Source organism: Peromyscus californicus, unplaced genomic scaffold, assembly GCF_007827085.1.
Source record: "Peromyscus californicus insignis strain IS unplaced genomic scaffold, ASM782708v3 Scaffold_12__1_contigs__length_115047231, whole genome shotgun sequence".
Taxonomy (NCBI): domain Eukaryota; kingdom Metazoa; phylum Chordata; class Mammalia; order Rodentia; family Cricetidae; genus Peromyscus; species Peromyscus californicus.
Genome location: NW_026294413.1, coordinates 21,847,649 through 21,859,989, shown reverse-complemented (window position 1 = coordinate 21,859,989; position 12,341 = coordinate 21,847,649). Strand labels below are relative to the sequence as shown.

General features: G+C 44.0%; 1 protein-coding gene across 1 annotated transcript; it reads left to right on the top strand.

The window, feature by feature from the left end:
- Positions 1 to 324: 324 nt before the first annotated feature.
- Acod1 (aconitate decarboxylase 1) lies at positions 325 to 9,939 on the top strand. The gene is made up of 5 exons (XM_052734207.1): positions 325 to 333; positions 2,942 to 3,103; positions 3,820 to 3,909; positions 5,432 to 5,637; positions 7,988 to 9,939. The coding sequence occupies exons 1-5, from the start codon at positions 325 to 327 to the stop codon at positions 8,982 to 8,984; spliced, it is 1,464 nt and encodes a 487-aa protein (XP_052590167.1). The 3' UTR covers positions 8,985 to 9,939.
- Positions 9,940 to 12,341: the final 2,402 nt, after the last annotated feature.

The window sequence follows — 12,341 nt, the reverse complement described above, 5'->3', positions numbered from 1 at the left end:
AGATAGATAGATAGATAGATATAGATATAGATATAGATATAGATATAGATGAGGAATCATAATATCCTGGCTACTATACAGCTTCCTCCCATCAACTCTGCACCTACAAGTGAGCTCAGTACATCATTACAAAAGAAGTCTGAGTGAGGTCATGTGGGAAGTGTTGAAATGATGGCAATTCCATGGTTAAAACAAAAGTGAAAGGGGAGAAAGTGGAGGGAAGGGTTGAGTATAAAGGCACAGACAGAGCTGGTAAAGTCACACAGCCAGCAACTGCTCCTGCAGGTCACTCCTGAGCCAGAACTCCCCCTCCAGCACAGCACGATGCTCAAGGTACTGTAACCCTGGCTGTAGCTTGCCTAAATTGCTTTTCTGGTTTGATTCTTCCTTTCTTGATTGGTTAGTCCTTTAGTAGCTATCTGCTCTGCTGCAGAAATGACATTTTAACTTTTCTCGGAGCCCCTGGGCTGCCTAATAAGCTGTGTGTTGGTTCTCATCGGTGTGTGACAAAAGAGAGACATGATCCCATCGCTTCCTCCTAGCAAGACAGTCTGTCATTGTAAGTTCACCGAACCTCCACCTCTTGCTTTTGTGTGTGCCCTCTGTGTGGTACAAACGGATCGCATCTCTAATTGTCTGTTTGCTGTCACAGTCCCTGTCATCTCCTGGAAAGCTTTTTGAGTCAGGAATCCTCACTTACTGGTTCAGCAGTTTAGAGAGGTATGCATCATGAGTTCACAAGGGCTCCTGACATTGGCTATTAAGTGACTCCATTCTCTGCTTTAATCTATACATTAGTCACAGCGTTTCACTAAAAAGATATGCAAATGCCACTATAAAGTCAAGTACACCAGCAAGACATTTGACATACAGATGAAGTATGACTCAGAGAACTGAGCAGCAGTCATTATTCCCCTTACAATCTCTGCCTTCAAGGTCAGGGGAGGTGATTTCTTCTTTAGCTCACTGATCATATTCAGCACCATCAGGGGAGCCCACTGGCTTCAGAGTCATAAGTTACATGAGCATGGCCTTCTAATGCTATCCCCCCACCTAGGGTTCTATGCTGATGCCCCTCACCTGCTATTCAGCCATCCAGTGTTCAAAGTTTTACTTGAAAATTAAGTCAGAAGATTTTTGTTTGTTTGTTTGTTTGTTTTTTAGAGACAGGGTTTCTCTGTGTAGCTTTGCGCCTTTCCTGGATCTCGCTCTGTAGACCAGTCTGGCCTCGAACTCACAGAGATCCACCTGCCTCTGCCTCCCAAGTGCTGGGATTAAAGGCGTGTGCCACCACCGCCCGGCAAGTCAGAAGATTATTAAGTCAGTTCTTCTCCCTATTTCCCTCTCTCTTCTGCATGTAAAATATTTATCAAAATATTTGCCAGCCTGGAAAGCAGTATTACAGTTTTCTTCTGCCCTAACCAGAAACATCCATCACAGTATCTTTCTGTTCTCCCAGCCATCTCCTCTCCTGCTTTCTCCTATTCCAAGCTCCCTCCATTTTCTATCAAAATTTTCAAGATGCAACAAATATTCCATTCTTTTTAAAATGACAGTCTTTATCTGACCGATAAATCTGAAGACTCTAAGGATGGGTTAGGCAAGCTCGTGGGAACTCATGAACTTTAGACCAACAGTTGTGGAGCCTGCATGATACCAGACTAGGCCCTCTGCCTAAGAGAGACAGTTTGTGTAGCTGGATCTGTTTGAGGGCCCCTGGCAGTGTGATCAGGATCTATCCCTGGGGCATGAGCTGGCTTTCATGGAGCCCACTACCTATGGTCAGATGCCTTGCCCACCCTTGTTGCAGTGGGGAGGGGCTTGGTCCTCTCTCAACTGAATGTACCAGGCTTTGCTGGTTCCCCATTGGAGCCCTTGCCCTTTTGGAGGAGGGGATGAAGTTGGGGAAGGCTAGGGGAGAGTGGATGAGAGGGGGATCTGTGGTTGGTATATAAAATAAATAAAAGTATTTTCTTAAATAAAAAAAAGAATGGGGTTAGGGATGAGGCAGGAGGATTGTCACAAGTTCAAGGTCAACCTGAGCTAGACAGTGAGTCAAGGCTAGCCAGGGCCACATAGAAAGACCCTGCCTCAGAAAAAAGAAAAAGACTAGTGGGTAGCAAAGGTGGAAGATTTCCACATAGGCACTGGTTCTATTCTGTGACTCTACTTTGACAGTGAGTTCCATGTGAGAGACACTTCTGATTCTTTAATCTGGTAAGTCCTCCAGCTACCATTTGTAAACAAAGAAAAGGAAGTGAAGCAATAATGTGATCATGAGACAAGGAAAGGGAAAGTACTGAAGAGTTTATTACAAGAACTCAGTGCTAGGCATGTGGTGACACACCCTTCCGGTTGGATATTTTAAAATTTATTCTCCTGTGAAGGCATGTAAAAACAAAAGGATTTCCTGTGCATTGAAGGGCTTGACAGTTAAAGGAACTGCAAAGTCCTCTACTACCACTTAAGAAACACAAATCAGGATTTGGGGATTTAGCTCAGTGGTAGAGTACTTGCTTAGCAAGCCCAAGGCCCTGGGTTCAGTCCTCAGCTCTGGAAAAAAAAAAAAAAAGAAAGAAAGAAATACAAATCATCCTGCCCTGGGGGGTTGTATCTGGTTTATGAGCAGAGGCAGAACTTCTGATCACATAGCACAATATCCTTCCAACCCCCTTCCCACCTCCTCCGTCTGGTTCTGCCAGGCTTCCCTTCACCGTCCTCATCATGCTCGGTCGTCTTTATCAGTGTGACTGGGCAAAGAACTTAACAATTGCATATTTCCACACCCTCATGCCTAATTAAGTGGGTGCCTAGAACACAAATTCAATCACATCAACCAAGTTTCTTCTCACAGAGCAAAACTCTTTACCTCAAGGTTTCTTAGCACAAGAAGTGAGTGGATTCAGAGTGATGCACTGTTCTAACCTTCTTCTCTCTGTAGTCTGTCACAGAAAACTTCGCCAGCATGATTCACGGCTTGAAAGTGGACCATCTGACAGATGGTGTCATTCAGAGGAGCAAGAGGATGATCCTGGATTCTCTGGGTGTTGGTTTCCTGGGAACAGGCACAGAAGTGTTTCACAAAGTCACCCAATATAGTAAAGTAAGAAGTCCAAAGTTTGCTTTCAAGATTAAAAACAAGCGTGTGCACAAGCATACATAAAAGTCTGTGCCTGTGTTCAACTTAGTTTGGTTGCATTTGATATGGATAGCACTGTTCCGTACATTTTTATGAGTCCCTCTGTTTCATGATATGATTTTTAAAGCCCATTCCTATCCATTACTAATTCAGGTCTAAAAACCATTCACTGGTAATATCTCACAGCTGTTCACTTGTATGACTAAAAGCACCTTTCAACCCCAAAATCTTAGAAGTGAAAACACTTAACCACGGACAGCTTCTTCATGCAAATATTCTCTGGAGAAAAGTCTGTTCAAGTGCTCTGAGCACAAAGTAGGCATCGCCCGCTATGGGAGGCGCTGTAGACACTCTCAGGGGGACTTACTTGTTGTAGCCAGCTAGTCTGCCCCATCCCATCTCCCGCCCCCAGTACTTACCCCAACATCAAATAAGAGTGGATTCAGGCTCACTTGAATGGAGTTTCTAGATCATGACTTGGGGATAAGCAGATGCATCCCTCTCCCTTACAAGACCAATGTGTGTGTATTCCTCAGCAAGGAAGAGAGACTTCCCGCCAGCTAGGCTGCTCTCTCAGGGCTTCAGAGAGGCCTGATGTCAGGATGCCTTGAGGATGAAGGGGAACTCTTGAAATGTCAGCTCAGTGTATTGTTGTGTTAACTGGCTTTCTTCTGTTCCAGATCTACAGTTCCAACACCTCCAGCACTGTTTGGGGTCGACCCGACTTCAGGCTCCCACCCACATACGCTGCTTTTGTTAACGGCGTCGCTGTAAGAAAGTTTACCAGCCTTTTCTATAATTAAATCCTAAATTCAAGACAGGAAGATTATTCACAAATGAGATCGCTGGGGTTCAGAGATCTGACATGCCTGCCCTTACTCCTCATGTTCATGTTTCTACAATAAAGTGGAACTTTTCCAGCAAGTTATAAAGTAGAAGTAGAAGACTCTAGACTAAAAGCACCTGTAAGATATTCTAATTCTGGACCTTGAATGGATATAGCAAAAATGCATGATGTCTATGCACTCCAAGATCCAGATATAATGCCTTCTTGGTCGCTTCTGTTGCGGGCCCCAGTGTCTGTATAGTAATGTTCTCTTCATTTAGTTATTTGGGTATTTATTCAGAAAGAAACAATGACCACACAGTACCTCTATTTTCTCAATGAAAAATTAGAACTTCTCATCTGACAGATAATTTTCAAGTTATTTCCTGTGTGTCAGGGAAAGTCCACGAGACATAATATAGATATACACATGTTGGGCTTCGAGAGCTATGTTAACTGGTCTGTGAGGACAGCAGCTCAGACTAACCGAACAAAGCCCACTGGCATGGCAATAAGAAACACACCAGCCACATCAGAGAGACACAGAATCTACTTTAAATGAACTTCTGGTTATTACTAACTGTTTCATATGTGGAAAAATTAAATGGTTGAGATGCAAAGGGAAGAAAACCTCAGGGCATTTACCAACCGTCTGAAAATGCAGCTTTATAGCTAGCTAATGGAGGTTTGTGAGCTCTTAGCTGTTCTTGCAACTTTGACAAAACTTTTAAATTACTTCATGACAGCAACACAAAAATCTGTGGCCCAATCTATAATAAATGACATTAAATTTTTGGTGTGACTTGTTTAAAGGGAGAAGGGCAGGGAAGCCTTGTGAGGGAGAATGTAGATCTCCCCAGGAGCTGTGGTCTCCAGGGCAGAACTCAGCATCCTCCAGGAAACCACTGGCTCCTCTCCGAGGCCCTGCCTTCCTTGGACAAAGGAGCAGGGACCACTGTCACCCCACCATGAGGTTAAGAGTCACAGCCAGTTGTTGCTGCGCATAGGGCCTACCTTCAGTGTGGTTAATGTACCTGGTGAGATGCCATGGGAAAAAAAAAAAACTAGTTTTTCCTCTGCAAACGATGTCAATTTGTATTTCTTGTTTTACTTTTGTTTTTTAAATTCTAGTTTGGTAGTTTTTTGTGTTTGTTTGTCTGCCTGTTTATTTCCTAAAGAGAGAGAGAAAGAAAAGGCATGGAGTTGGGTGGGTGGGGAGGTGGGGAGGACCTGGGAAGAGTTGGGAGAGGGGAAACCACAATCAAAATATATGGTATGATTTTTTATTTTAAAAAAATTAATTAATTAATTTTTTAAAAAAGAACCAGTCCATTTTTAGGGTGTAATGTCAAGTAATGGGGCTCCTAAACCTCTCAAGGTCATTGCTAATTAAATGCTTAGCCAGTCCAAAAGTCAGTGCACTTAAGAGCATTTTTGAGGAGGTTTGTTTGTGTCTATTCATACAGGTTCACTCCATGGATTTTGATGACACATGGCACCCTGCCACCCACCCTTCTGGGGCTGTCCTACCAGTCCTCACAGCTTTATCAGAAGCCTTGCCTCAGACACCAAAGTTTTCTGGCCTTGACCTGCTGCTGGCATTCAATGTCGGTATTGAAGTACAAGGACGATTAATGCACTTCTCCACAGAAGCCAAGGACATACCAAAGAGGTATAGTGAGAGACTGTGCCATCAAGGAGAGCCACACTGCCCTCTGTCTGTCAGTGGGTGTCTGTGCAGAGCTGTCTGGCTTAGAAGCTGGCTCTGCTACTGTTATTACTGCTGCAAGATAGACCATTTTTCAGCCACGGAACAAGCCCTATGGTGATACAGAAAGACGTGATTTGGAAACGGTTGTGAAAACATCCTTTGGGCTTGTCAAGTCAATCTAGTTACTAAGACCATGAGATAACTTGGAGGTCTGTCACTCCGAGGTGATTCCTGTCACTTGCATCCAGGTGTATTCTGGGTATCACAGGATTCCCCTCAAACTGGAGTTACAGGCAGTTGTGAGTCACAAGTTGTAAGGCTTGGGTTGGGACCCAAGTTGAGTCCTCTGCAAGAGCAGTACGTGCTCTTAAGTGCTGGACCATCTCTCCAGCCTCTATAATTTTTTGTGAATTGCATTTTTGTTCTCTGAAAGTTTCATAATGTATTCACTGTACATTGATCATATCCTCTGTCCAATTATCCCTTATGTCCCCCACTTCATCTTTTTCCCAGCTGGACATCTTTTTCATTTTTTTAATTAGTAACCCTGAGTCCAATTAGTGCTACCCATATACATGTGGGTGGGTGATCACACACTAGAGCCACATCCTCAAAGGAGAGTGACTCTCCCCCACCTCAGCAGTCATCAACTGCAGTGTTTCCTCCCATAGGGGTGGGGCCTATTGCTCCCTTCCCCATTGATGTGGAACTTTAACTGGCTTGATCTTGTGCAGGTCTTGTGAGAGTAACCACAGCTGCTGTGAGTTGGTGTGTACAATAGACATGTCATGTCTAGAAGTCAATATTCTACAGCTCTCTCCCCATCTGCCAGCTCTTAGATTATTTCTTCCCCCTCTTCTTTGAAGTTTCTGGGCCTTGGATAATGGGAAGTTGGTATAGATGGGTAACCCATCAACTGCTGAGTACTCAGAGCTATTTATGATCAGCACTTTGACCAGCTGTGAGCCTCTGTATTAACCACTGTCTACTGGGGAAAAAAAAGAGCTTCTCTGATAGCAGCACAAATTTATAAGTGCTGCTATGTTAGAACTATTTAGAATGCAGTTTAACAGTATGGACCATTTGGCAAAACAACAGTAGATTCCAACCCACTGCCCTTCCCCAGGACCATGATCTCCCCAGTCGTGGGCTTTGGCCAGGTTTACAGTACCAGGCATAAAGGTCTATCCTGTGCAGCAGACCTCAAACCCAATCAGAAAGCAGTCGGCTACTCCCATGATTTCCTTGCCACTATTGCACCGGTGGGTACATCTTGCCAGAAGATCACTTAGTGTTGTAGCATGCGATGGATGTCCAGTGCTGGCTCTGGATGTCTTTTCCCCCCAGCAGCCTAAGTAGCACCTTCTACTAGCTACCTGGCAGAGAGAAAAAGAGAAAGAGTTTCCTGGTCAGTTTGAGGTTGATTTCTCTGTGTCCTGCATCCAAAGTGAGTGATGTCTTCAGCTATAGGGTCTTACACTATGGTGACGATTGGTAACCAAGACCAACAGCATTAGCTTGCATTGTTTTGGGTCCTTTTGTTGACCAGCAATTCATAGGGAGGTCACCCTTGCCTGACACTGAGATTTTCATTTATTAACCCATGTCTTCTGGGAGGAGCATTGCCTGCCTATGCAGAGTACTTCTGTTAAACCTCCCTTTATTTATAAAATATTGTATATTTTAATTAGCTTACAAAGTAGTGGGTTCTAATAAGGCTTCCTTGCCTATCTTTAGTTTGGGCTAAAGCAGCCCCTACTTTTTCCACTCAATCCCTTGTATCCCCATGTCAACTTTTAACCTGATATTCCCCAACTCTTTTCATGTCCCTTGGTTTCTACTGTCCTCTCTAATTGACTGTTTTCCTTGGGCTGGAGGAATATAGGTTTCCATATAGCTTTTCGTGCCCCCTTCTTTTTGATTAACTCTTCTACTAACATCTCATTTCCCCACTCCTCATGACCTCCATGTTTGAAATTTTCCAACCCCTGTATCTCCCTCTTTACTTTAATTTTATCTGTATCTTACTATCCCCTCTCCCTTAAGGTATTCATACCAGTGGCCTGTTTCTAGGATTCTGGCTTCTACACACACCCCAGGTTAAACACATGAACCAAGAGATCCACATGTAAGAGATAATATGCAGCATTTGTCTTTCTGGGCCCGCGTGACCTCACTCAATAGAATTTTCTCCACTTCCATCCATTTACCTGCAAATTTCATGATTTTGTTTCCATTGTCTATATGGCCCACATTTTCCTTATCCACCCCCACCCCCCCATCAGCTGAACTTCCTGCTTTTGCCTTTCAGGTTCCATCCTCCCTCTGTGGTGGGGACTTTGGGAAGTGCCGCTGCTGCATCCAAGTTTTTAGGGCTCAGCTTGACAAAGTGCCGAGAGGCCCTGGCTATTGCTGTTTCTCATGCTGGGGCACCCATAGCAAATGCTGCCACTCAGACCAAGCCCCTTCACATCGGCAATGCAGCCAAGCATGGGATGGAAGCCACGTTCCTGGCAATGCTGGGTCTCCAAGGAAACAAGCAGATCTTGGACCTGGGGTCAGGGTTTGGTGCCTTCTATGCCAACTACTCCCCCAAAGGTCTTCCAAGCCTGGATTCTCACATCTGGCTGCTGGATCAGCAAGATGTGGCCTTCAAGAGCTTCCCGGCGCATCTGGCTACCCACTGGGTGGCAGATGCAGCTGCAGCTGTGAGAAAGCACCTCGTGGTTTCAGAAAGAGCCCCGCTTCCTACTGACCGCATCGACAGAATTGTGCTCAGGATCCCCGATGTCCAGTATGTAAACAGGCCCTTCCCAGACTCTGAGCATGAAGCTCGCCATTCCTTCCAGTACGTGGCCTGCGCCATGCTGCTCGATGGCAGTGTCACTGTCCCATCCTTCCACAGCCAGCAGATCAATAGGCCACAGGTGAGAGAGCTGCTCAAGAAAGTGGAGCTGGAACACCCTCCTGACAACCTGCCAAGCTTTAACACACTGTACTGTGAGATAAGCGTCACTCTTAAGGATGGCACCACCTTCACGGAGCGCTCTGATACCTTCTATGGTCACTGGAGGAAACCAATGAGCCAGGAGGACTTGCAGAAGAAGTTCCAAGCCAGTGCCTCGAAGGTGCTGTCTAGGGACACAGTGGAGAGCCTTATAAAGGTAGTAGGAAACCTAGAAAACCTAGAAGACTGTTCCACATTAACCACACTTCTAAAAGGACCCTTTGTCCAAGAGGAGGCCTCAAAACTATCCCACATGTTCTCTTTCCATCACACAACTTCGCCTAGGCTTACCAGTATCTAAACAACTTTGCACTAGAGGAGATTCAATTGTTTGCTTTATTGCCCCATCCACCCAGCAATGAACAGAGCAAAGTAGAGAGTCCATAAACAGATAAGTGTATTTGGAAGGAGTCTTGTCCTACAAGCTTGATAGGACCATTCCTGCTACCTTCAAGATAATATTCAAGAAACAAACAACACACAATCTTCTGTGTATTCCCAAGGGTAAAGTCTAAGACCCTGTGATATACTTATAATCTTTTCTGAGTAATTATTTATTAACTCTGGGAACTCCACACATGCTGCTGACTGCAGGTGGAGCAAGCTCTGGTCTGGGTCACCGCCTATCCAGAGAGGATGGGTACTGACCAACCCTCCTGTCTGCAATGACTGGTTTGAGAGATCGGCAGGTTTAATATTGCTTCCTTTTCTTTCCACACATAGCCCTGAGTATGTAGCCGAGATTCTTCTGCTTCAGGTCCTCTACTGAAGACATAAAAGACAGTCTGGGATGGGGTAGGACAGTTTGACTTAGGACCCCCAGTCTCACTCTTTACAACAGATAATAATAATAATCTGTTAGCTCAAAAAATTATTTTGAGAAAATTGGACAGATGACAAGTCAGAGATACAATAAAAATGAAAAGGAAGAAGATGTAAATGTGTGAGTAATGGAAATATTAACTATAAAACAGAAATGCCACATTAGCAACCATGATAAATATGTTCTGAATTCCTGGTGTTTTCAAGAAAAGAAGGGGACTTTTAGCTCCGGATGTTGACTCTCAAGCATCGATGTGGAAATGTGTTGGGTGACTGTTTGAGAACGTCAGCAGAATATATCACTTCCCAGTTCATAGGGGGAGAAAAATGTAATTAGAAAAATGACAATCGGAGGGAAGAAAAGAAAGAAGAAAAAAGAAATACAAAGAAAACAGGATGTTTGGAAATCACCATATAAAATGATAGAGTATAACTACAATTCAAAAAAAAAAAAGAATAATAAATGTTCCAGCTAGGCAAAACCAAGATTGTTAGAACATGCTTTCTTTAAAAAAAAAAATGCTTAGCAGTTTTATTGTTGTCTTAATAATCACCCACTTGAAGTATACAGTTCAAGGGCATTTGTAAATTTGTGCTACCACTGCCATAATTGAGTTTTGGAATACTACCATTACCACTAAAAAATTCCTTCACATCTATTTGACATAAAGCCCCATGCCCACCTCCAATGTTTAGCCCAATATGAGCTTTTAAAATACATTTTGTCTTTTCAACACACCTCATACAAATGGAGCCCTACAACAGTCAGTCACCCGTGCCTGTTTTCTGTTACCTAATTAAATGGTTTGGAGCATCTGCCGCTTGCGGATCAGTACTTTAAGCCCCTCATTGCTGGGGGTCATTATAAGGTCTATGGCAGCTTGTGTTGGGAGGACCTCTTCAGGGAGGGTGGATAAACAGAAGCCTATCGTTTAATTTAACACATGATAGTGAGGACTTTACACATGCCAAGGGCTGTCCCTAGTACAGGTGACCGGACAATCAACGAAACAGGTCTGACCTCCTGTTCTCATGTGCTTGCAATAGGATTAGACAAGGAGCCGCCTTTGTGCCTGTTCTGGCCAGGCTCCACTTCCTGCTTTTAGGTCTTGGTGTGCTTGCCAGCTTCCGAGGGTTGAGTTGTGGTCAGGGCCCAAACTAGGAGAGCCTTCCCTAACGCAATTAAAAATAATAATTCCTGGGCTGTGATACAAACTGGGAAACCTTGGAAATGTGGCTTCCGTGCGTGTCAATTCAAACAGAATCCAGCATAGAGCAAGGTTAGAGGGGACTCAAAGTCGGAGAGAAGTTAGCATTCCTTCCAGTGGATGTCGCAAGTATGTGCAACTATGTGCACATACATGTTTGGAGTCCTTTCCCACCAACAGAAACCCACCCACACCTGCATGTGTTGGGAATCTTTTTTAATCCTTTAGAAAATGATATTTTTTTCATTCTGTCTTCAGCTCTATGTGAAAATAGGAGAATAGAGGGTGGTTGGTGACTCATTGGATGAAGTCATCACCATCCAGACTGAGGATATTTGTTCATAGCTCCAGTGTCCACAGGAAAAGCCAGGCATGCTGGCCTGCACCCATAATCCCGGCACTGCAGAGGCAGAGACAGAAGGATCATGGGAGCTCACAGGCCAGCCAGCTTAACCAAACCAGTGAGCTGCAGGTTCAGTGAAATATCCTGTCTCAAAAATAAGATGGAGAACAATAGAGGACCCCAACATCAATCTCTGACCTCTACACATGTACACATACACACACAACAAATACACAGACAGACGGACAGACAGAAGAAAACAGCACATGAATAGTTGACAAAAAGTAAGAATTCAGTATTTCCAAACCAGCTGAGTGTTTTACTAGCAACTAGTCCAGTGCCTGCTACACCCTGAGCATCAACTTTCTAGCTGTAGAGCATGTCAAAACAATGTATGATATATAACTTCTAAAACTGCCCTGGCTTCATGTGAACCATAAAGAACTCAAGGTAACTAAAATGAGTTTAGCCTTCTAGTTCATTCACAAATGCAAAAGTTTGCATCCCCACCTCTTGTAAATTCTTCCTGATTTTTACTGGAGCTCATATCACAGAGCAAGCACCAGTTACATCTGGTGCTGAGGAAGGAGCCCACCTGAGGTTCTGGGGGAAGTCAGGATGAGCCAGGAGCCCATCTGTGTCAAATGTGACACGACAGTGTTGCTTTTGCTTTAAAAAAATAAAAATTCAAAATGAAGCTTGTTCATGCAGAAAAATGCATGGACTGAATAACTTAATGATGGTTACCTAGATATGACTGAGATCGTATTGGAAGTGCCTATCAAGCCGTAGAGTGTGCAGTTCATTTGGTCAGAGATAAAATATTTTTACTTCAACAAATTGTTGTAATCTTCTCCTCTAGGACATCACTTTCTAAACACACTGTACATTCTAACCACCCCGCTTCTTCCTGTCTCACTAAAAACATTATGCCAAAGGGCCATGCCATGAATACACATATCAGTGCCGCGTCATTGGTCGTATCCCTCTGGGGCTCACTTTCATCTTGAATTCCACCCAGGATCCTTGACCCATCAGAAGAGCAGTCTGAGTGAAGGGTTCTTGGGCATCTGGCAGTGTGATGGTGAGAAGGGTTAAACTCAACTCTCCGTCACTTCACAGCACTGCCGTGTTCAGATCAGAAGCTCACAGATGCCACACACGTGATAAACTAGCTCTAACCAAGCTTTCATTTAAATATCCGGCTAACAAGAAAAATGAAGACTAAAGTTATGGGCATCGAGGGGAAATAGTTAAAGCAACCACAATTTAATTTATACAAAAG